General features: G+C 34.3%; 4 protein-coding genes across 6 annotated transcripts in view; 1 reads left to right on the top strand and 3 right to left on the bottom strand.

Moving 5' to 3' along the window:
- The window catches only part of LOC142222327 (CUB and sushi domain-containing protein 3), an 839,952-nt gene that overhangs the window by 749,223 nt on the left and 65,295 nt on the right, over positions 1-25,434 (top strand). The gene's annotated exons all lie outside the window — the stretch shown is intronic.
- euc (eucalyptus) lies at positions 5,987-13,288 on the bottom strand. 2 transcript variants are annotated; one of them, XM_075292437.1, is made up of 3 exons: positions 13,085-13,288; positions 12,855-12,970; positions 5,987-6,172 (listed from the first exon to the last, which is right to left on the bottom strand). In XM_075292437.1, the coding sequence occupies exons 1-3, from the start codon at positions 13,212-13,214 to the stop codon at positions 6,092-6,094; spliced, it is 327 nt and encodes a 108-aa protein (XP_075148552.1). In that variant the 5' UTR covers positions 13,215-13,288; the 3' UTR covers positions 5,987-6,091. The 2 variants fall into 2 exon arrangements, with proteins under 2 accessions (XP_075148552.1, XP_075148551.1); XM_075292436.1 differs by having other exon boundaries at positions 12,855-12,985; positions 13,085-13,284.
- Smu1 (Smu1 spliceosomal factor) lies at positions 13,439-18,742 on the bottom strand. The gene is made up of 4 exons (XM_075292418.1): positions 18,606-18,742; positions 18,221-18,546; positions 13,880-14,958; positions 13,439-13,809 (listed from the first exon to the last, which is right to left on the bottom strand). Exons 1-4 carry the CDS (start codon positions 18,629-18,631, stop codon positions 13,711-13,713), a joined length of 1,530 nt encoding a protein of 509 aa, XP_075148533.1. The 5' UTR covers positions 18,632-18,742; the 3' UTR covers positions 13,439-13,710.
- ATP6AP2 (ATPase H(+)-transporting accessory protein 2) lies at positions 21,633-25,043 on the bottom strand. 2 transcript variants are annotated; one of them, XM_075292427.1, is made up of 4 exons: positions 24,894-25,043; positions 23,907-24,637; positions 22,214-22,399; positions 21,633-22,130 (listed from the first exon to the last, which is right to left on the bottom strand). In XM_075292427.1, the coding sequence occupies exons 1-3, from the start codon at positions 24,934-24,936 to the stop codon at positions 22,217-22,219; spliced, it is 957 nt and encodes a 318-aa protein (XP_075148542.1). In that variant the 5' UTR covers positions 24,937-25,043; the 3' UTR covers positions 21,633-22,130; positions 22,214-22,216. The 2 variants fall into 2 exon arrangements, with proteins under 2 accessions (XP_075148542.1, XP_075148541.1); XM_075292426.1 differs by having other exon boundaries at positions 21,633-22,399.

Raw genomic sequence — 25,434 nt, forward strand, 5'->3', positions numbered from 1 at the left:
TTTGAAACAAGTGCTTGCCAAAAACTAAATAAATAAATGATGAAAGTAAAGAACAAATAAATAACAACAACAACAACAAATTAGCAAGTATTTTGAGAAACATTAATTTTAAATAAAGAAAGAAAACCAAACTGAAGTATTAAATTGAAAAGAAAGTGTATAATTTTAATCGGTTTTTATCGGTAAGTTTTTATCTAATGACAATCAGGGGTCTATATTTTATTTTCGTGTTACAGATTTGGAGCCAAAAGACTATTCGACTAAACGTCTTTTATATCCAAATCTAATTATTGTGGTTGGTATGGAAATACGAGGGCGGTTCGGAAACTTCTTAGCCTATCAATGAAAGAGAATAGTTAGTTTTTCAAAAATATTTTTATTTTTCATTATAATCTCCTGACAATTCAATACACTTAGGTTAGGTGAGGTGGCAGCCCAATGTATCAGACCCACTTAGACTATTCAGTCCATTGTGATACCACATTGTTCCAAAGTTCAATTTGGAATTTGCAACATAAGATTTTAGATTTGAAGGAAATTTATTTAACAGGTTGGCTGATAAGTCCCTGGTCTGACACATAGATGGCGTCGCTAGTATTAAATGCATATATTTTTTATATAGTACCAACCTTCAAATGATTCGTGTCAAAATTTGACACGTCAATTAGTTTGTGAGATAGAGCGTATTTTGTGAAGCAACTTTTGTTATTGTGGAAAAAAAGGATTTTCGTGTTTTGATAAAATACTGTTTTCTGAAGAGAAAAAATACGGTGGAAGCAAAAACTTGGCTTGATAATGAGTTTCCGGACTCTGCCCCAGGGAAATCAACAATAATTGATTGCTATGCAAAATTCAAGCGTGGTGAAATGAGCACGGAGGACGGTGAACGCCGTGGACGCCCGAAAGAGGTGGTTACCGACGAAAACGTCAAAAAAATTTACAAAATGAATTTGAATGACCGTAAAACGAAGTTGATCGAGATAGCAGAGGCCTTAAAGATATCAAAGGAACGTGTTGGTCATATCATTCATCAATATTTGGATATGCGGAAGCTCTGTGCAAAATAGGTCCGCGCGAGCTCACATTTGACCAAAAACAACAACGTGTTGATGATTCTGAGCGGTGTTTGCAGCTGTTAACTCGTAATACACACGAGTTTTTCCGTCGATATGTGACAATGGATGAAACATGGCTCCATCACTACACTCCTGAGTCCAATCGACAGTCGGCTGAGTGGACAAAAGTCCGCTGGCAAAGTAATGGCCTCTGTTTTTTGGGATGCGCATGGAATAATTTTTATCGATTATCTTGAGAAGGGAAAAACCATCAACAGTGACTATTATATGACGTTATTGGAGCGTTTGAAGGTCGAAATCGCGGCAAAACGGCCCCATATGAAGTGCCACAAGTCATTGAGAACGATGGCAAAAATTCATGAATTGGGCTTCGAATTGCTTCCCCACCCACCGTATTCTCCAGATCTGGTCCCAGCGACTTTTTTTTTGTTCTCAGACCTCAAAAGGATGCTCGCAGGGAAAAAATTTGGCTGCAATGAAGAGGTGATCGCCGAAACTGAGGCCTATTTTGAGGCAAAACCGAAGGAGTACTACCAAAATGGTATCAAAAAATTGGAAGGTCGTTATAATCGTTGTATCGCTCTTGAAGGGAACTATGTTGAATAATAAAAAGGAATTTTGACAAAGAAATGTGTTTTTATTTGTTAGACCGGTGATTTATCAGCCAACCTGTTAGTCCAACGCTTTTCTATCCCTTGATTAAAATAGTTTTCCTAAAGGTATTCAAAATATTGGTTTACAACTGTAATTGCATCTTCATTTGAGGTAAAACGCTTGCCAGCAAGGACTTTTTTTTAGATTTGGGAACAAATAAAAGTCACTGGGTGTTAAATCAGGAGAATAACAAGCAACTCGTACTTTAATTCGTTGATTTTAGCCATTGTTAAAACACTCTTGTGCGCTGATGCGTTGTCTTGATGAAAAATTCTTTTTTTGTATTGTAAGTCAGGACGTTTTTCTCGAATTTGTACATTTAATTGATCCAAAAGGTTGCAATAGTACTCTGAATTTATTGTTTTTCCCTTTTGTTTTTACCTTTGAAGTCCCAAAACACCGTTGCCATAACCTTACCAGCCGATTGAATTGTTTTTGCCTTCTTTGGGGCACTTCCTCGAGCTTCAGTTCATTGTTTGGATTGTTCTTTTGTCTCTGGAGTATAGTGGTGGATCCATGTCTCATCAACAGTTATGAAACGACGCTTAAAATCCATTTTATTTCGCTTAAAACGATCCAAACAAGTTTGAGAAATGTTCATTCTTATGCGTTTTTGATCGACTGTTAACAAATGCGCAAAGCTTTTTCATCTGTAGTTCTTCATGCGAAATTAAATGGACTCGATCATTTGAGATGCCCATTATATTAGCAATTTCACTCACTTTTATTCGTCGATCATTTAATACCATATCATGCACTTTGGCTACAATTTCCGTTGCTGTTGCTGTTTTTGGACGACCACGTTAAAATTCAGCAACCCAATTTTTTACTGTTGGATATGAAGGAGCACTTTTACCTAACACATTCACCATACCATTATGAATTTCTTGTCCCGATAAACCTTTTTTTATGTAAATATTTAATGACAGCACGCATTTCTAATATTTCCATTGTAAAAAAATTTCGGATGCCTCTTTTTTGAACACCTGTATCTGTATGAAGGAGTTGCCAGATCGAAACAAAATTTAACATGTGTTCATAACGCGCTTTTTGTTCTAGGCTAAGAAGTTTCCGAACTGCCCTCGTAAAAACATTTTCTTGAAAAGAAAGCATAAAGCATTTCGGAAATAGAAAGGTTTTGGTAGCCCCAAAAATCCCCTTTTAAATATCCATATAAATATTGTGGAAATTACAGTATAAATTCAAATGGAATAGTATGTACCATACTGATTTTTCTGGTTTTACATCTACCAAAACGGCAAGAATTCTACCAATCAACCAAACAATAAAAAAAATCTACCAAATTTGATAGAATCGTATCAATTGTGGCAAACTTTGAAGCAATTTTTGTCCGATTTCCATGAAATTGGAAATTTAGAAGTAGTTGGAAATTGGAATAAATTGACTCATGTTTCGATATAGTTCCATTATAGATTGATCTGTCGATTTGACTTCTTGAGAGCTGCAGTTTTCATCCGTTTTGCTTGAAATTTGAAATCCAGAGGTAGTTTAGCTCCATAAATAGATGTGCCAAGTTTGGTATACATTAGTCCATGTTTTGATATGGTTCCCATATAGACCGATCTTCCGATTTGACTTCTTGAGAGCATGATAGCTGCAATTTTCATCCGTTTTGCTTAAAATTTTAAATTCAAAGTTAATTTAGCTCCATAAAGAGGTTTGCCAAGTTTGGTATTTATTGCTCCATGTTTTAATATAATCTCCAAGTAGACCGGTCTCCCGATTTAACTTCTTGAGAGCATTGGAGTTCCATGAAATTGGAAATCTAGCGGTATTTTAGGTCCATAAAGAGATGTGCTAAATTTTGTATATATAGTCCCCATATAAACCGATCTCTCGATTTGTCTTCTTGAGATCATGGTACCTGCAATTTTCATCCATTTGGCTTGAATTTTGAAATCCATAAAGACTGTGCAAAGTTTTGTATATATTGATTCATATTTCAATGTAGTCCCCAGCCCTTGGTTGCAAATTGTACATACGTCATCTACGCTGCTATCAATCACTGATAAGTAGGAATTGAGGCGGCTGCACTTGCCTGATCTTAATTGGGCTAAAACTACCCTAGTATGCCGTGGGAGGTCTCTTTCCTCCGGTGCTATGGGCGGTGGTCGGACTCCTAGAACTGGATTAACCTTGTAGCTTCTCACCGCTTCAACTACAGTATCCTCATGAAACCTGCCTGGTACGCTGCTTGATCTAGAGGCTCTCTTTTTTAGCGCTGGATCTCGCGCTCTACGTTCCTGGGTGGTGGTTGTGTATTCATGAGATGGTGGTTTGGATGATTACAATCCAGGAGATACTGCTTTGACAACATGTAATTGTGTCTTCGCATAGGGATGATCTTTGTCTCCACATAAAGGTGATCCAGCGGTGTGCTGCGGACACCCAGTCGCAGTTCTAAGGGCTGCGTTCTGGCAGGTCTGTATGTTATTCCACTGCGTATCACTAGTCTGCGGTGTCCACACTGGAGCTGCATAGTTTACCACTGACCGGCCAATTGACTTATAGGTAGTTAGCAAGGTTTCTTTGTCCGCACTCCAAGTACTGCCGGCAAGTGACTTGAGGATCTTGTTTCTATCACGCAGCTTATTATAAATTGCAGTGACATGGGCAGACGACCTGAAAAGGCTGTCGAATGTGACCTCAAGAATCTTGGGGTAATTTGTGGTCGGAATTATTTCGCCATCGACACTAATATTCAACTGCCTGCGCACTTCTGCCGTCCATGAATAGTGTGGCTGAGGATTTGGTGGGGGATATCCTCAAATTTCTCGCAGTGAAATAACTGGTAAGATTAGCGATGTAGACGTTTAAACAATCGCAGATGTCATCAACATTGGGCCCAGATACCAAGATTGTACAATCGTCTGCGTATGCTACAATCTCGACGCCGTCTGGAGGGTGTGGAATAGAGGATAGGATCGGTTTGTATGATTCACCCTTGCTCGAGTCTTTGCCTGGTTTCAGTAGTGGAATCACCCTACCCATTTTCGGGACATCGGGTATAATGAACGATTCTAAGGACAAATTGAGGAGTCTGGTCAAGTACTCAACTCCCAGTATTCCCAGATGCTCCAGCATTAGCATAGAAATTCCGTCAGGGCCCAGCACTTTGGATGGTTTCGTTGATGACATCGGTAACTTCGGCTATGGTAAATTGTAATGTGTCATCGGCTCGGAGACCACGGATGCGACGAATGGCTCTCCTTTTCGCTCTATCACTCTCGGGATGCTCGACAAATGAATAATGTGGCGCACTTCTTTGGATCAGTCACTGTCACGTCGCCAAAGGTGACTGAAATACCATCATCCCTAGTAGCGGGGTTCGAGAGGGCTCTCACTGTTGACCACAATTTACCTGTTCCTGTGCCTAGGTTAAATTGCTTAGGTGCTCTAACCCAAAGACAATAAACTTGAGAATGATAGGAAATTGGCTTGCGTCATACCAAATGTTGCATTTACCATGTTAGTTCCATATACATGTTTGTAATTTTTTTTATTTATTTTTCGTTTTTATTTTTTAAATGAAAAACTTAATTTTCTTAATGAAACAATGTTAAATTTTAGCCTACAACAAAAAAATTACATTTTCCCCTTTATGGAAATTTATTTCGTGCAGTTAATTTATTTTTATTTGCATTTTAATGCTATGTCAATACTTGTCGTATACGCGTTTGGTTCGAGTATGAAACTAACACGGTAAATGGTTTGATCTCCTCAGTAGCCAATTTCCTATCTTCCTAGAGTTTATTGTCTTTGCTCTAACCGCTTGTGCTCGTCGATAGTTTGTTGTTGTTTTTAGTTGGGGGTAAACTATATTCGAGAAATCAACTAACACCATAATGAAAATGATACCAAGCCAACTATTCGATCACCAAACTCGTTAGAATCGCAAATTAGGCTTCGACTAATTGATCGAAAAGCCAAAGTCGCCTTCTTCTCTTTTCAAAAACTAATGATAGTGTTTATCGTAAGAATCGACAATAATCTAAAAATCGACTATTTCAAATTTTAAAAAAGTCAAAAAATCGATTTTTCCAAAAGTTTAATAGAGGAATGAATTTTCAAGATGTCGATGTTTTGATTTTCATTACAATCCCTACTGTATACGACCCCATTTGATAGATACTATTAGAAAAAGTCCAATGAATCAGCCGCAAATTTCCCCCCAACGTACTTCAGCATCTACGGAGCAAGAACATTAATCTCAACAATAAAAATTAAATAATAGCTTTTGATTTGTATTCTTCATGCAAAACATAAATTTTATTACGAGTATAAACTACTAAATTTAATTCGAATATTACAAATACATGCGGTATGTCTACGAACAGATGCTATTCTTGTTTTGCATTCATGCGGAATTTTTCGGCGAGTTTATTTAATGCATCTTTGTCTCCCTCCATTTTCATGTTATTCTGTAAAAAAATTACCCAAATAGAAATTGTTCAATGTAAGTACTAAATGGAAAATCACATAGACTAAAATTGCAAACATTTTTGAAAAAAAAGTTTTACAGTCTTAAAAGAAAATCTTTGCACGAATTCACATCTAAATCTTCCAAATTTTCCAATTTTTAAGAATAAACCTACTTATTTTTTAGAGGATGGTTATTAATTACCGATTTCCGAACGAATATCACGTTCGATAAAGCATTATCTGCGCAAACAATCATCAATTGCCAATGTCGAAAATGACTGAAGCAATGCAAGATTAAGTAAAAAACAAGTATATACGGACTAAGTTCGGCCAGGCCGAAGTTTATATACCCTCCACCATGGATTGCGTAGAAACTTCTTCTAAACACTGCCATCCAAAATCGAATTACTTAAGTTGCTGTAACGCTTGCTGATGGCAAGGTATCTTAAAACCTCCTAACACCGCCTTCTAAATTGTAAGTGTTAAATACGTATATAATTCAGTTTGACAAAATTTTTTATAGAAATACAATTTTGACAAAATTTTCTATAGAAATAAAATTTTAACAAAATTTTCTATAGAAATAAAATTTTCATAAAATTCTCTATAGAAATAAAATTTTTACAAAATTTTCTATTGAAATAAAGTTTTGACAAAATTTTTTATAGAAATTAAATTTTAACAAAATTTTCAATAGAAATACAATTTTGACAAAATTTTCTATAGAAATAAAATTTTAACAAAAATTTTCTATAGAAATAAAATTTTAACAAAATTTTCTATAGAAATAAAATTTTCACAAAATTCTCTATAGAAATAAAATTTTGACAAAATTTTCTATTGAAATAAAGTTTTGACAAAATTTTTTATAGAAATTAAATTTTAACAAAATTTTCAATAGAAATAAAATTTTAATAAAAATTTTCTATAGAAATAAAATTTTGACAACATTTTCTATAGAAATGAAATTTTGACAAAATTTTCTATAGAAATAAAATTTTGACAAAATTTTCTATAGAAATAACATTTTGACAAAATTTTCTAGAAAAATAAAATTTTGACAAAATTTTCTATAAAAATAAAATTTTGACAAAATATTCTATAGAAATAAAATTTTGACAAAATTTTCTATAGAAATAAAATTTTGGTAGATTATTTTTGGCTCGAGTGGCAACCATGATTATGAACCGATATGGACCAATTTTTGTGTGATTGGAGATCGGCTATATATAACTATAGACCGATATGGACCAATTTTGGTATGGTTGTTAGCGGCCATGTACTAACACCACGTTCCATTTGAACCGGATCAGATGAATTTTGCTCCTCCAAGAGGCTCCGGAGTTCAAATCTGGGGATCGGTTTATATGGGGGTCTATATATAATTATGAACCGATGTGGACCAATTTTTGCATGGTTGTTAGAGACCATATACTAACACCACGTACCAAATTTCAACCGGATCGGATGAATTTTGCTCATCTAAGAGGCTCCGGAGTTCAAATCTGGGGATCGGTTTATATGGGGGCTATATATAATTATGGACCGATATGGACCAATTTTTGCATGGTTGTTAGAGACCATATACTAATACCATGTACCAAATTTCAGCCGTATCGGATGAAATTTGCTTCTCTTAGCGGATCCACAAACCAAATCTGGGAATCGGTTTATATGGGGGCTATATATAATTATGGACCGATATGGACCAATTTTTGCATGGTTGTTAGAGACCATATACTAACACCACGTACCAAATTTCAACCGGATCGGATGAATTTTGCTCATCTAAGAGGCTCCGGAGTTCAAATCTGGGGATCGGTTTATATGGGGGCTATAATAATTATGGACCGATATGGACCAATTTTTGCATGGTTGTTAGAGACCATATACTAATACCATGTACCAAATTTCAGCCGTATCGGATGAAATTTGCTTCTCTTAGCGGATCCACAAACCAAATCTGGGAATCGGTTTATATGGGGGCTATATATAATTATGGACCGATATGGACCAATTTTTGCATGGTTGTTAGAGACCATATACTAACACCACGTACCAAATTTCAACCGGATCGGATGAATTTTGCTCATCTAAGAGGCTCCGGATTCAAATCTGGGGATCGGTTTATATGGGGGCTATATATAATTATGGACCGATATGGACCAATTTTTGCATTGTGTTTTGAGACCATATACCAACACCATGTGCCAAATTTAAGCCCGATCGGATGAAATTTGCTTCTCTTATAGGCTCTGCAAGCCAAATTTGGGGATCCGTTTATAACAACTACTTGTGCCAAGTTTCAAGTCGATAGCTTGTTTCGTTCGGAAGTTAGCGTGATTTCAACAGACGGACGGACGGACGGACACGCTCAGATCGACTCAGAATTTCACCACGACCCAGATTATATATACTTTATGGGGTCTTAGAGCAATATTTCGATGTGTTACAAACGGAATGACACAGTTATTCCATCCTATGGTGGAGGGTATATTAAAAAATAAATTTGTTCCTTTTTGATGTGTTTTTACAGTTTTTTTGAAATTATTAATGAATGGGCGTTTAGACATGGAGGACGATTTTGAGTCCAGAAGTAAATCGATGTCCGTATCGTGGAACAGAATTCAGCAAAAAGTGAAGGAAAGTATTCCAAATTTTGAACAGAGAAAGGAACAAATAAAGTTTTTAAATATGTGAACAACATACAGAATATAACATAATTTAAATGTGGAATTTCGAAGAATCGCGACGCCATGTTTCAACAGTCTTTTTTATGTCAATTTAAATCATTTATACTTTTATCCGACTCAAAAAATGTATATCAACTTTTCCATGGTTAACTTTATTTAATTCATAAACAAACTGCTTATCAATTAAGCATAGGCAACAGCTTTTATGCTAATGCAGCAGAAAAGTTGATGGCGACTTGAATCACTGGGCATTAGATGCAGCGCAGTGATGCATTACCAAACAAGGAAGTTTGTCACAGATTCGTTTTTTATTTGCACTTTTTATCCGATTTGTCCGAAATTAGAAACCAGAGGTATTTTATGTCCGTATAGAGATGTGTCCCATATGGCTTGTATCTATCCGTATTCTGATATTGTCCAAAATAAAGACCGATCTACCGATTTGACTGAGGGAATAGACACCGAAATTTTTATTAGTTTCTTTTTCTGAAATTTTAAATGCAATATTAATTCGGTGTGTAACGGTCCATAGTTTGGTACGGCTCCCATATATTCCCTATTTCACTTCTTGACTACATAAAAGTCGTAATTTTGATCAGATTTTACTGAAATTTTGGCTTTGAGCCCTTAAATTATGTTAAATCTAAAAGTATTACTTATTCCAAGCACGTGTGCTAAATATGGTTTATTTCCGATCCTATTTTGATATAACAGGTTGGCTGATAAGTCCCCGGTCTGACACATAGATGGCGTCGCTAGTATTAAATGCATATTATTTTTATATAGTACCAACCTTCAAATGATTCGTGTCAAAATTTGACGCCTGTAAGTCAATTAGTTTGTGAGATAGAGCGTCTTTTGTGAAGCAACTTTTGTTATTGTCAAAAAAAAATGGAAAAAAGGAATTTCGTGTTTTGATAAAATACTGTTTTCTGAAGGGAAAAATACAGTGGAAGCAAAAACTTGGCTTTATAATGAGTTTCCGAACTCTGCCCCAGGGAAATCAACAATAATTGATTGCTATGCAAAATTCAAGCTTGGTGAAATGAGCACGGAGGACGTTGAACGCAGTGGACGCCCGAAAGAGGTGGTTACCGACGAAAACATCAAAAAAATCCACAAAATGATTTTGAATGACCGTAAAATGAAGTTGATCGAGATAGCAGAGGCCTTAAAGATATCAAAGGAACGTGTTGGTCATATCATTCATCAATATTTGGATATGCGGAAGCTCTGTACAAAATCGGTGCCGCGCGAGCTCACATTTGACCAAAAACAACAACGTGTTGATGATTCTGAGCGGTGTTTGCAGCTGTTAACTCGTAATGCACCCTAGTTTTTCCGTCGATATGTGACAATGGATGACACATGGCTCCATCACTACACTCCTGAGTCCAATCGACAGTCGGCTGAGTGGACAGCGACCGGTGAGCCGTCTCCGAAGCGTGGAAAGACTCAAAAGTCCGCTGGCAAGGTAATGGCCTCTGTTTTTTTGGGATGCGCATGGAATAATTTTTATCGATTATCTTGAGAAGGGAAAAACCATCAACAGTGACTATTATCTTGGCGTTATTGGAGCGTTTGAAGGTCGAAATCGCGGCAAAACGGCCCCATATGAAGAAGAAAAAAGTGTTGTTCCACCAAGACAACGCACCGTGCCACAAGTCATTGAGAACGATGGCAAAAATTCATGAATTGGGCTTCGAATTGCTTCCCCACCCACCGTATTCTCCAGATCTGGACCCCAGCGACAGTTTCTTGTTCTCAGACCTCAAAAGGATGCTCGCAGGGAAAAAATTTGGCTGAAATGAAGAGGTGATCGCCGAAACTGAGGACTATTTTGAGGCAAAGGAGTACTACCAAAATGGTATCAAAAAATTGAAAGGTCGTTATAATCGTTGTATCGCTCTTGAAGGGAACTATGTTGAATAATAAAAACGAATTTTGACAAAAAAATGTGTTTTTCTTTGTTAGACCGGGGACTTATCAGCCAACCTGTTAGCCCCTTTATAAGCCGATCTGACGATTTTACTCCTTGAGAACATACAAATATCTTGAAATTCCAAGTAAAATTTCTCGAGTGCATTCCACAATAAGATTAAAAATCTACAGACTTTAGATCTCGAAAAATCTGATATGTATCATCCGATTTTCTTAAACGCTTAGGTGAGAAACTTAAGATTTGGTTTCTTTTGATCAAGTTCCTTAATCTTCTTTGTCCATAAAGCTTTTTCTTCTTTTGTCCATAATTGTAAAAAAATGGTCCATATAGATCCACGATCTGATGTAGCCTCTATATGTGAAAATTTTAAATTTAGCTTCGTTAAGTTTGAACGGATCTTCTTGGGGGGGGGTTTGTTTCCTTGATAGCTTACGACCGTATGTGTATACTTATTTTGTACCCCTAACTCATCCGATTTGCAATTCCTTGGTATATTACCGAGTTCAGGCATCCACATAATATTGAACTGCTCAATCATATTGTTTGAGAGAAATACGGTGGTTTATGGCAGATTTCGAAGAACATAGTGTCTAGGAACTATACATACCAACACTTGTTAAACAAGGTCCTTGACTAAGACCAACTCTGTTTTATTAATTACACCACAGTGATTGGGAAATCTTTGTGGAAGTCAAGGTTAAACCAACTTTTTTTCCGACCGCACGAATGCTCGCACATTATCACTGCCGTCGGCAATAAATGAATCTATACATCAAGGAAACCTGTACCCATCTTTCTTATTGTAGGTCGTCGGGTACATATTGGAGGTGTGCACGAGACACGTGAGCGTGATTAAGAAACCAAATGTCGTGCGTGAGCCTGAGTCACGAAAATAATTTCCTCGTGAGTGTGCGTGAGTAACGAAATACGCTGACGAAAATAATCCCGGCCTCGGACGTAAAACGCTTACAAGTTGAATTCATTTACAATTCTAGTGACACCTGGGATGTTAAGAGTTTAATAACGCTCTTGATTTTAATCATGCTCATGTTTTCAGACACGTCCCTAAAGTAAATTACTCATAAAATTATTCGTGAGTCACGATATTTTCCGTGAGTCACGGTATTTTTCGTGAGTCACGACATTTTCGTGCGTGAGTACAAATTTTCTTTTCGTGAGTGTGGCTGAGCGTGAGTCCTACCAAACAATATCGTGCGTAATTGTGCGTAAGATTTTTCCGTCGTGAGTGTGCGTGAGTAAAATGTTACTCACGTGCACACCTCTAGTACATATCGTATCATATATAGGACCCCATATAAACCAAACACCAGGTTTGACATCTTAGGCGTGAAAGCTTAGTTGTGATTCGATTTTATTTTCCGCTTAAAAACTGTTCCATATCAATTCATTTTTAAACATATCTGTCATATTATATATATAAACCGAACTCAATTATGAGCTTTTGGCTTTTGGTGAAGTACATGAACATGATTCTCAGGTTGTTTACCTAACTGATTTTGTGAAACCACATAGAGAAGCTCTGAAAACATCAGAAATGTCACCATCATTCGGCCAAAACTGAGATTGACCCAACGGCCCTTGGTATGTAAGACGGGCATGATAAGTATTGCAGCCACCATGGCTCTCTGGTGTAGGGTAAATAATATTCCGTACGGCCTTATTTAGTTTTTATTAAATTTTCCTTTACATCCTCTGAAGGCTTATAAACATTTTAGAGAAGACAAAACAATTTCTCGATGACTATTTTTCACGCGTTCAAACAATATAAATAGGTGTAATCGAAAAGTTCAAATTTTTACAACAATTTTGTATCTAACATTCAAAGACTTTCTTAAAATACTTGTTGTACTTCAAACTAAAATTTAGTGCTAATTGTAATCGTTTAAACTTCGAAAATATATGTTAATGAACATTAAGTTTAAATGTTTGCAATATAGATATTCAATTGTCAGTTATTCACATGAATATATTTTCAAGGAATGTTGTGCGATTTTCACTATTTTTTCTATCCAAAGATTCACTTACATTGGCCATCAAATCATCAAAAGTTTTCTGTTTCGAACCGACCAAATAGAAATTTTCATCGCTTATGGTTATCTCGGCTTCAGCATCGGCATTGGTACCATCATATATGTTCAATTCTTTAAAATCAAAAACTATTAAAAATCAATTAATGCACACACATATCACAGGTTTCAAATACGGAAAATCTTTGATTTTTCGTTAAATTTTTTTTTTTCAATAATTATACATACCCATACTTTTGATTAGATTACCATCAGAGTCGGTAAAATGAAATTGAAATATATTCATAACAGAACGATTTGAAGGATCTGATCCCTTAAGCTTGCTACGCAATTTCTCAATAATTTCATCACTTTTCATTTTGTGACTTTGTAATAAATTGGATATTCGCTTTTTTGAGAGAGAAGAACTTGTGTTTTTACCTCGGATGTTGATAATAGACTAAAGATTTATTTTTCCCAACAATCAAATGTGGATTATATGATTTCATACGTCAGCCATCAATTAAAGCCGATTCGTAGTTGATTGTTGCAGTTTTTTTTTCTTTTCATTTCGATTTACTTAAACAAGAGTACCACAATTCATGGGTGTTTGTCAGTTTGTATATATTTAAGGGCATCTGTATATATTTTTAGCTTCATACATTTTTATTTTGCATAATTATTAATTAAACCCCATTTCTAAGATTATTGGATATGCAACGAGAAAAGTTGCATGCGTCATACATACGCATATCTTTGACAAATTATAGCAAGGGTTGTACTACAGCAATTATTTGATAGTTTATAAATACTACAAACTATCTTCTCTTATATAAAAAGAAATTAAAATTACCTTACATGTGCTAGTAATTGCTTTAAGGTTTCCATAATTTTAATAAACCATCTTCACTATACGTAGCCAATAAGTTTTGATGTGGATGATGTATTAAACCTATGACATCTTTTTCGTGAACCTGCACGAGATATATATGCAAAATTTTTATTGGGAAATGAATTACAAGAATAGATTACAAGAATACTCACATTTAGTGTCCTTTCCAATTTACCCGATGATACAGAGAAACAATACAACACTTGATCTTCACCAGCACAGTATATAAATTCTCCTCGAGGTGATAAATTGGCCGCTATAAATGCACCTCCTTCTCTCTTACCGGAACTGAATGATCTTACAATTTGTCCGGCCATATTCATGATTACTACTGTATTCGAGCGATTGCAAACAATAAAATGTTCCGGATTTTTGGGTAATATTAATACGGTATTGACTGCCAATTCATTGCCCAATGGTTTATATGTCGATAGACATTCTGTGGTTTTCAATGACCACACTTTAACAGTACCATCCGAGGAAGCACTTAAAATACTATGGCCATCTGGAGTAAATGTTGCCTCATTAACAAATGATGTGTGACCTTTAAATTCCTTTAACATTTTGCCAGATTTCAAACCATGCAATCGGATGGTATGATCAAACGATGCACTCAATACCTGACTATTATCTCTAGAGAATTGCAAACATGTAATGCCTTTGGAATGGGCTTTTTCAAATTTCCTCAAACATTGTCCAGTCATTATTCGCCAAACTTTTATTTGACCATCTTGAGATCCGGATGCAACCATTTCAGAATCTCGAGAAAATGCCAAGGCCAAAACGGCTTGTTCCATCATCATAAATTGATCTTGTGCTTGATATTTTAAATCTTTTCGTATTTTTCCAGTGGTAAAATTCCAAACTTCTAGAAAACCATCGACACTTCCCGTAATTAGATATTGACCATCGGGCGAAAATTGTGCACATTCCACATGAGATTTCTGTCCAAATTTAATTTGTCTAAACATCTGTGTGGGATACATTTCCTCTTCTTGATCTTTCATGGCAGCTTTACCACGGAATAAATCTATAGTGGTTCCAGGCGGCAACAATCCCTGATGTTGTTGCCATTTTAGAGCTTGTCCTAACAAAGCCAATAGACGAGATGATGGTACCACATGAACTTCTCCACTTAACTCTTGTGATATGATACTTCGTCGTTTTTCTTTGCTGCTGTTTTCCGGATATGCTTCTCTTGGATCAAAATAAGCTCGTTGTAACATGTTTTCTAAAATAAAATAATGAAAAAAATGGTTAATTAATTTGTAGTGTACATAATTTTTACTCAGAAATTATTTTTATGTCGGGCAAGTCGAATTATTTATTTGCGCTATTTATAGGTAGCACACGGGCTCAGACTTGTGGACACATCCTACCTGTTATTAAGGTAGGATGCGTCCGGAACACGGTTGCAACTCATACCATAAATAATCTACCAAAATTTGAAGAACATTTTGCTACAAATCTACCAAACTTAAAAAATCTTCTTTTCGGAGCTCATCATATTATTATTTTTTAAGGAAAGTGAATTTATACAAAATTTTGTCAAAATTTCATTTCTATAGGAAATTTTGTCAAAATTTCATTTCTATAGGAAATTTTGTCAAAATTTCATTTCTATAGGAAATTTTGTCAAAATTTCATTTCTATAGGAAATTTTGTCAAAATTTCATTTCTATAAGAAATTTTGTCAAAATTTCATTTCTATAGGAAATTTTGTCAAAATTTCATTTCTATAGGAAATTTTGTCAAAATTTCATTTCTATAGGAAATTTTGTCAAAATTTCATTTCTATAGGAAATTTTGTCAAAATTTCATTTCTATAGGAAATTTTGTCAAAATTTCATTTCTATAGGAAATTTTGTCAAAATTTCATTTCTATAGGAAATTTTGTCAAAATTTCATTTCTATAGGAAATTTTGTCAAAATTTCATTTCTATAGGAAATTTTGTCAAAATTTCATTTCTATAGGAAATTTTGTCAAAATTTCATTTCTATAGGAAATTTTGTCAAAATTTCATTTCTATAGGACATTTTGTCAAAATTTCATTTCTATAGGAAATTTTGTCCAAATTTCATTTCTATAGGAAATTTTGTCAAAATTTCATTTCTATAGGAAATTTTGTAAAAATTTCATTTCTATAGAAAATTTTGTCAAAGTTTCATTTCTATAGGAAATTTTGTCAAAATTTCTTTTTCTATAGGAAATTTTGTCAAAATTTAATTTCTATAGGAAATTTTGTCAAAATTTCATTTCTACTGGAAATGTTGTCAAAATTTCATTTCTATAGGAAATTTTGTCAAAATTTCATTTCTATAGGAAATTTTGTCAAAATTTCATTTCTATAGGACTTTTTGTCAAAATTTCATTTCTATAGGAAATTTTGTCCAAATTTCATTTCTATAGGAAATTTTGTCAAAATTTCATTTCTATAGGAAATTTTGTAAAAATTTCATTTCTATAGAAAATTTTGTCAAAGTTTCATTTCTATAGGAAATTTTGTCAAAATTTCTTTTTCTATAGGAAATTTTGTCAAAATTTAATTTCTATAGGAAATTTTGTCAGAATTTCATTTCTACTGGAAATGTTGTCAAAATTTCATTTCTATAGGAAATTTTGTCAAAATTTCATTTCTATAGGAAATTTTGTCAAAATTTCATTTCTATAGGACATTTTGTCAAAATTTCATTTCTATAGGAAATTTTGTCCAAATTTCATTTCTATAGGAAATTTTGTCAAAATTTCATTTCTATAGGAAATTTTGTAAAAATTTCATTTCTATAGAAAATTTTGTCAAAGTTTCATTTCTATAGGAAATTTTGTCAAAATTTCTTTTTCTATAGGAAATTTTGTCAAAATTTAATTTCTATAGGAAATTTTGTCAAAATGTCATCATTATAGGAAATTGTGTCAAAATTTCATTTCTATAGAAAAATGAAATATCTCTTTCTGGAAAGAAAAACAACACGTGTGATGTGACCTTGACTATAGATGGGCCACACGTCAGCCACGCTGCTATTAATCCGTAATATATACGAGTCTTTTTTTCATGGGCGATGTTCGGACAACTGGAACAGTATTAACCTTCTAAGCTTGTCTCCGATTCAGCTACAGTATTCTCGTGAATTCTGTTCAGACTAGCGTATGATGCCTGGATTGGTTGTCTATCCACAAGATGGTGATTTGGATGGTTACGGCAATAACTACGAAGGATATACTATTTTGACAACATGTAATTATTGGAGATCTTAATCTCCACATAGAGATGATCTAGGAGAGTACTGCGCAGTTCTAAGAGATGCATTCTGACAGATCTGTATGTTATTCGACTGTGACCGCTTTTCTCAGGTAACAACACTGCATAGTTTACCACTGATGGGCTCAATGCTTTGTAGCTAGTCAACAAGGTTTCTTTGTCCGCAACCCAAGGGCTGCCGGCAAGCGACTTAATGGCTTTGTTTCTAACGCGAATCAAATACAAATTACACTGGCGTTGGCAAATTACTTAAAAATCTGTGGAATGTGACTAGGCAAAGCAATGGCTTTTTACAGAAACGAAATCGCCCTAACATTCAAATGCCCGCGTATTCTTTTGTCCATATTCGCTATATGGGAGATCGGAGACAATTCACATTTGCTCGAATCTTTGACCGGCTTCAGTAGTGATATCACCGTAGCAATTTGCCATATAACGGGTATAATTAATGAGTCTGATCAATTACTCAACTCCCAGTATGCTTAAAAACTTCAACAGTAGCATTGAGATTATAGCCTTGGATGGTTTTGAGCTGTTGTTGTTGTTGTAGCCCTTTGGAGTTGGTATTTTCGAGTTTTTCGGGAAATAGGCATACTCCAAATGGGGGGTTGCAGTCCTTAGACAAGGTTATAAACCCTGTGTCCTCCCGGGCCGTAGACCCGACTTCAACGAGGGCGGGGTGACATCGGTGTTATCTTCGGCACATTAGTACTCTCAGGGAATATTAGAGTATTAAAAGGAGTGACAGATATAATGAGCTATGGAATAATCGAACTGGAAAAAGTTACTAGCGTTTGGACATCATATTACAAGGTTCCGTGCAATGCAAACCGAGCTCGCATGTGTGTTACACTACTGACAAGTCTTTGGACTGTACAGTAAGAGCAGTTATATTATGGACTACGAACATAGACATACATCTATAGAGATCGAAGGTAAAGTCAGAGTCAACGGGTGACAATTGAGCACAGTGCTGTCAACTAGGACCTTTTTGTGGATATTTGTCCTATGCGAAGGTGTAAATACATGTTTTGAAATGCAAAACTGCTGAATTGTTTATACTGAAGCTAGCCTACTCATGCAGCAACTTATGTGTATGTAGGCAATCACTGCTTGCGAAAGTCAGGTGGATCGACTGATATGCCGTTCTTTTAGTAGTATCAGAATGAACCCGGTAATCCAGGGACACAACACAATTTTGATAAAAACACAAACATCATATGATTTACTTACCCAAGTGTATATATCTTTCTGGCTCATGTTGTTTTAACATTATCATAGGGTCTGTTTGCCGCAACAGGGAACGTGCTGCACCCAATTCTCTTAATTCTATCAGTTCTAGAACAATTTGTTCATACAAATTCAATAGCTTTTTGTCTGGCAACTTTAAACTCTGTGTAACTTTTAGCACTGTGTCCCAATGTCCATTTGTTATGTCCTGTACAAATCCATCAACACTGTCGACGGTATTCAACGATACGCCGGTTTCTTCTTGAAGGGTTTGTAAAGTTTTGAATAAATTCGACTCCTTCAGATATTGTTGTATCAAACGGATAACGCTGAAATAGAACTCATTTACATTATAAAGGAAATGAATGGAAACTTTTATCAAACTCACTCAGCAGATTCGATTTCAATCGACATGTTTGTAAAGTTTTAAAATTTTCGAGCTTCTGGAAATTTATTTACTTTTTCTATTTTGAGTGAAATTGTATCTGGTCTTTCTTGTTGTCTCTTGGTTCTATGACATTCGGCCGATTTGCACGTTATGAGTGGCCATATGATAGTAAATTATAACAGGGTGGACCAGACAACGTTCAATTTCGAGATGGCAAAACAATTTAACGTTACACCCTGTTCACGAGTTTAGAATTATATGAATTCAATAAGCTTTCAAGGAGGAAAGATAAAAAGTTTTTTTTTTTTATTTTAATCCAATTAATTTTTTAATTGAAATTGCTTCAAAATGGTTGTAATACAACCATTCAGACATTTAAGTATACTTGGTAAATAATTGTTTTCCTTTAGAACTTTCAATTTTTTAATTGATTTAATAAACATTGATATATTGAGGCAATCAATTAATAAATTGGACTACGCAATTAGTTTTGTGATTGATTCAGTTCAAAAATGCATATGATGTAGGAGAAAATGGCTTTCGATAATCACACATTTTCGGATAACCACTTGAATTTCGTTTCCACTATTCACAAAAAATCCACGAACGTTATCGTTTGTTGCCCTGAATTCCACGGTCTTTTTTGAACTTTTCTATCATCAGCTAGGTTGCACAAATCACCAAAAAATTCACTAGGATGGAAATCAAATATAAACCAGAACCTTTAGTGAGAACTTTTACCCGGATCGCATACATCGCAGAGATGATTAAATTTTCACTATGACATAGCGAATTAATTTCACGAAAGTACCGTGAATATGGGGAGTAGAACACCAAAATTGCGGAATTGATTCACATTCACCTGGTAGTCGATATACGAACATGGGCATATAATAATAGCTTTTTCATGGATTTGAATAAAAATGAATATACGCAGTAAAAACCAGGTAACCACATCTCATTACAATTGACATTACCAGGAGTAAAGCTGTCATTACACATTGCATTACATTGCGGCGAGTTATAATGACTAACTTGTAATGACAAAAATAAATACTTCTTGGTAATTTTCGAATTGTTATTCTCAAATTTTTAGGCAGTTGTAGTTAATATAATTATTCACATAATCGAGCACTTACATACAAAAATCAAAAAGAATATGTAATGTAACGGTAATTCTGAAGATTTTCCGTTAAGAATTTTTTTTTTTCACAAATATTTTATAATAATTAAATAAATGCGTTCTTATACCTCATTCACATTACACTTCCAAAATGCGCTTAAAGTAAATTGCAAATGCCATTTGCCTTATAAAAAAAGATTTAAAATCCACTTTTAGTAGATTTCGAACTTTATGTGAATTGGCTATTGGATATATTATATCGTAATTCACGAATCCAACTACCTTAAACAACCTACATTTATTTCTATTTTAAGTGTGAAATTAATTTGAGTGTAATCTTATTTAGATTATTTATTAGAATTTTTGTTTATTTATACAATATTCGTTTCTATTCAAGTAGTTCTCCTATTACAGCACCACTCGTCATATTTTGATCCATTGTAATCGGCGATAGAAATCAATATTTACGAGATTTGGTTGCCTGAGACAATAAGTGGCTATTTTGCAAGCTTTGGTGTATCTACGAATAAGTCATTACATATTAGGTGATTATATTCTTTAAATGCACTACTTATTTTATAACCGAAAGTATGCCTGGGGAAAAGTACTTTCCTCCTAGGACATGCGTATGTAAATGTAATCCGAAGCGATGCCAATTAATAAGTGGTTATTAATTTTTAAATAGGCTTACCTACAAGATTACCGGGTAATGAGAGTTTATTCACATAATCGAGCATTTTCTTAAAAAATCAAAAACAATATGTAATGTAACGTTAATGCTGATGATTTTTCCGTTAAGAAATTTTTATCACAAATAATTCATAATAATTGTGTTTTAAATAAATGGCATTATCATATAATGTTTTAAATAAATGCTTTCTTATACCTCATTCACATTACACTTCCAAAATGCACTTAAACTAGGTTCCAAATGCCATTTGCCTTATAAAAAAGGGGCTTAAAATCCACTTTTAGTAGATTTCGAAACTAATGTGAATTGGCTATTGGATATATTATAACGTAATTCACGAATCCAACTCTCTTAAACAACCTAAATTTATTCCTATTTTAAGTGTGAAATTAATTTGCGTGTAATTTTATTTAGATGATTTATTAGATTTTTTGTTTATTTATACAATATTCGTTTCTATTCAAGTAGTGCTCCTATTACAGCATTACTCGCCACATGTTGATCCATTGTAATTGGCGATAGAAATCAATATTTTCGAGATTTGGTTGCCTGAATAAGTGGCTATTTTTCAAACTTTGGTGTATCTACGAATAAGTGATTACATATTAGGTGATTATATGCTTTAAAATCACTACTTATTTCATGGCCGAAAGTATGCCTGCGGAGAAGTACTTTCCTCCTAGGACATGCGTATATAAATGTAATCCGGAGCGATGCCAATTAATAAGTGGTTATTAATTTTTAAATAGGCTTACCTACAAGATTACCGGGTAATGAGAGTTTTTGCTGGGTGGGTATTAAGTTCGGGCTTAGTCGCTAAAATCGCAAAAAAAGTAAAAACAGTCATAAAATTATAAACATTTGTTGCAAATTTTATTATAACTTGATGGGAAATATCCCAAAGCAATCGTGAAAAATGGCGATTTTAGCGGCTAAACTCGAACTTAATACCCACCTTAAGGCATAACAAAATGTATAATTTTATTCTTCTTTTACAGACTTATTTTTGTTTTAGCAGCTAAACTGGAATTTAGTACCGACGTTTAAGATAAAAGGCACATAGTTTGCCCAAACAGTATTTTCTGTGCGATTACAATAAAAACATTTTTCCGGGTTTAACCGAAAATTAAAATTTAGCGTTTGATCGGACTATGCACAGTATTATTTCCTCCTGTTGTTCCCATTTCAATTTGCAATAAAAACTCAATATAAATTTACTATTGTAGTATCTCAACAATTTATTTCCAGTGTTGCTTCTTTCCTTTTTACATTTTAATACATTAGGATAATTTGTTAGAACACACGTATTTTTGAGTTTTAAGTAAATTTATTTTTTTTAATTAAGAAAGAAACACAAAAACAAAACGAAGATAAAACAAATTAAAAAGGTATTGGAATAGATTTACACAAACGGTAATAACAACTAACTCTTGCAGCTAAATAAAATTAAATATATGAAAAGACCCCATATTTTAAACTTGTTCTACATTTATGTATATTTTTCTTGCGTACAATTAATACTTATATATGAATCCTTATAACTTAAAAAAAAACATTATGCTACAAGTATCGTATTATTGTTGTTGTTGTATGTTTGTATATTATTATTATTATTAAGATAGGTGTCTTAGGGTTGCTGTTGGAAATTTATTAATTTTCAGAAATTTTTTTACATGATCGATATTAAGATCACCTGAAGGGAATATAACACCTGAAAGAAGAAAAAACAGCCTTTGCTTTATATTAACAAATACATAATTTGAATATGCATATAAACAATTCTGGAATATTAACTATTTAGTTGTCCTTCTTCATTCTGGTGGAGGTCATACGATAAATTATAGAATCGCGTCCAGGATCCATTGATCCAATAGCGTAACAGATAGCCAACAAGGCAAATCCGAATGTAACCATGAACCACAAGATGATGTTGAAGATAACTGGATAGTCATCGTTGTAGTATTCAGCCAAATTGTAATCCTGAAAAAATGAAAAAAATACGACAAATTAAACAACTGGTATTTATATTTACGAGATCATATTAATGGCAAGATTCGGTTCGAGTATAACCATAACCATTTTTTCTAAAATGTTGGCCTAATAATTTTGATGCAAAAAATAATGGAAGTTGTACATTTTTATTCGTTTGTAAAAAGATTGACTTTTACTTAGAAAAGAATTTACGTAGACGGTCGTGGGTCTAAATGACGACCTACTCATTCGATTGATTTTTGTGCCCAGAGAGAAATTGTTAACGATTGCAATGAAAAAAGGCGCAAGGTGTCAAATCGAGAAAATACTTTGGATCGGGCTTCTATCTGTAGGCAAAATTAATCGTGGAGAGTTCAAAGAGCTTTTTTTGTCACATTGAACAGTTTTTATGTAATCAATTTGGCTTTGTTCCGGTAACCGCTCTTCTCCATGTCAGGAAACTACACAAAAACTCCTTCCTACACACAAAAAAATTTCACGAAAATTTTTCCAATTAAAATTTTAATTGAGTTTTAAAAAATATTCCATTAAAAATTTAATTGATTCAACAAATTTTTTAATTGAAACAAAAATCAATCACAAAAATAATAGTATCAATTATTTTTTTAATTGGATCAATTAACTTTTTAATTGACCTTCAATTAATTATGTAATTGATACTATCATTTCTGTGATTGAAGACATTTCAATTACAAATTAATTGGATCAATTAATTTCGTGATTGAATCAGAAAAAAATGTTTTGTGTGTATTGTGCTTAAATACCGTTAAACACTTTTCTCTTGTACAACCTTTAATCCTCTGGGATTGAGACTGACATAGTTCTAACAATTCTGTTGACGTAGTAGACACCATCAAACACCATGTTCATAGCTTAAAGTTTCCAAGTCCCATTTTGTAAAACTAATAAAGGAAGGAGAGGTATAGAGAAAGCGACTTGAAAAATAACGACACAAAATAACTTTTTGTGTTTGTTGATGTCTGCTAGACTACACGTCAGTTCCAGAGGTTTAAACAGGTTTACTATACAACAGTAGTCCTTTTGAACTGGCTGTCAATACAAGGATTTTAGTGACTTCATGATAGCCATTTTCGGGGCACCGGACGTGGCTCACAACAATCGATGATGGGGTTTCAGTGGATTTCACTTCTTTATCCAAGGGTGTCTCAGGGTTGAGCTCTTATTCAGAATGAGCAAATGTTGCATACCAACAGGTGTTCGTTTTTTAACAATCAGTGATTCCAGTAAAATTTGATAAGCTGTTTTTTTACACTCGTAACAAAGTAGAAACATTGGCGGCTAAAAAAGGAACTTTGCCAGAAACCAGCTTCCATGACTGAAGGTACCTTAGCATTCTCCCAGTCATTTTGACATGTTTTTAAAAACCTTTTTTCTGCTGTAAGACAATTATTTTCATCTACACGTTTTCAAGGCCTTAATTCTTGCTTTATCTTTAATATTTTGTTTGGAAAAAATTTAATTCTCTAATACATACCTTATTGGGTTCAGGTGTATCACGTTTTGAGCGAGATTTCTCCGATTTGTTGACAATGGAAACGACCAAAGCTTCATTATTGTTTGCCTTCTGGACAGCAGTATTCAATTTCTTTACAGCATTGGTATAGAGATCCAACGCCTCATTCATGGCTTCGGACTTCTCACCATGAGCTTTAGCCACAGAATCAGATGACAAACGCACCGCAATAAAATTGCATGATTTTGGTATATGAGCCAGATTATCGGCCATAGCATTTATATAAGCAATAGTTTGTACAAATTGCTTATCAGCCGAATGCAATTCAGGATTCAAATACTGCGTTTTAGCCACAGCTTCAATATTTGCGTTTCCAAATACGCTTTTGTAGGCAGCAACACCTTCTTCGAAGTCTTCAAAATCGAAATCACAAACAGGTTCATTGTCGGCTTCCAATTGAGCTGAGACACCATTCAAGGCTTCGCGAACCGAGTTGCCCTGAATTTCGTAACTTTTTCCAGCTCCAGCAATTTTAGAGTGAGCGACACCATTCAATGCGGCTGCTACAACGACTTTAGGCAAATTGAAGGGATCAACAATGGTCAAAGCCGACCATTGGGCGTCTCCAGCTACAGCATTACCCAATGATGCATAAACAACATCGCCAATGTATTGACTCGCCAGTGGTTCATTGCCCTTGAAAGACAAGGATTTAGGTGTGCTCAATATGGTGAATTCACCCGACGCACGGACTGAAAATACAAAAATTAAATACTTGTTACACCATTGGTTGTTTTGTGAATAATTAGTAACATAGAAACAGTTCAATATAGATATTTTTTCACATTTGAAGCAACCCCCTTTTTCCAATGACACATACACACAGATTTATCATCTCTTATCGTTTTTCACACTCTTTCCTTCATTTTCGGGCGACAACTCCACAAAATGATTTTAATATCTGCAGGTAATTTTAGTGATTTAATATTCCTGTTTTATATTACTTACTTGCCACCACGAATAACGAGAAAATTATTAAATTTCGCAGCATTTTTGTCCGTGATCATATGACAAACGGGATTCTTCGACAATGTACGTACTTTTTTCTACTCTAAAATGACAGTAGAGTTGTATTTGGTCACATGATGTCAAAGGAGGTGTGTTCAATATTCAGTATGAAATGTCAACCAAAATAACTGCGTATTGCAAAACATTTATTACGCGACGTCGTAACGTTCCTATGGTAAGAGAAAAAGGCAGAAATATTTTCAATAAAAATTTGTATATAACTCTATCGGTATTCGAGTCATATCAATTTTTGCCACCTACAATTTTGTGAGACGTTATTATCGATACATGGCAGCAGCGACATGGTAGTTTTTAGTTTCTCCCATAAGAAATACATTGTGTGCCAATGTATAAGTTTTCATATATTTTTAAGCTAGAAAACAAATTCGATGCCTCAACCGAATTATTTGCCAACCGAAAGCAGGTGGTTCCATCAACTATCAATGATATCTGTCAGCACAACTAACATTTGGCAATTGTA

The sequence above is a fragment of the Haematobia irritans genome, chromosome 1 (assembly GCF_050003625.1).
Source record: "Haematobia irritans isolate KBUSLIRL chromosome 1, ASM5000362v1, whole genome shotgun sequence".
Classification (NCBI taxonomy): Eukaryota; Metazoa; Arthropoda; class Insecta; order Diptera; family Muscidae; genus Haematobia; species Haematobia irritans.

What these genes read in the sequence shown, in the direction of transcription:
- euc (XM_075292436.1), bottom strand. Translation starts at nt 13,214, where the DNA reads ATGAAAAGTGATGAAATTATTGAGAAATTGCGTAGCAAGCTTAAGGGA. An exon ending in TAATCTAATCAAAAGTATGG is followed by an intron (nt 12,986 to 13,084) that starts GTATGTATAATT and finishes GATTTTTAATAG; the next exon opens with TTTTTGATTTTAAAGAATTG. An exon ending in TTGATGATTTGATGGCCAAT is followed by an intron (nt 6,173 to 12,854) that starts GTAAGTGAATCT and finishes ATTTTTTTACAG; the next exon opens with AATAACATGAAAATGGAGGG.
- Smu1 (XM_075292418.1), bottom strand. Translation starts at nt 18,631, where the DNA reads ATGTCGATTGAAATCGAATCTGCTGA. An exon ending in AGAAAGATATATACACTTGG is followed by an intron (nt 14,959 to 18,220) that starts GTAAGTAAATCA and finishes ATTTTATTTTAG; the next exon opens with AAAACATGTTACAACGAGCT. An exon ending in AATTGGAAAGGACACTAAAT is followed by an intron (nt 13,810 to 13,879) that starts GTGAGTATTCTT and finishes TATCTCGTGCAG; the next exon opens with GTTCACGAAAAAGATGTCAT.
- ATP6AP2 (XM_075292427.1), bottom strand. Translation starts at nt 24,936, where the DNA reads ATGCTGCGAAATTTAATAATTTTCTCGTTATTCGTGGTGGCAA. An exon ending in CTCGTTATTCGTGGTGGCAA is followed by an intron (nt 24,638 to 24,893) that starts GTAAGTAATATA and finishes TTGTATTTTCAG; the next exon opens with TCCGTGCGTCGGGTGAATTC. An exon ending in ATACACCTGAACCCAATAAG is followed by an intron (nt 22,400 to 23,906) that starts GTATGTATTAGA and finishes TCATTTTTTCAG; the next exon opens with GATTACAATTTGGCTGAATA.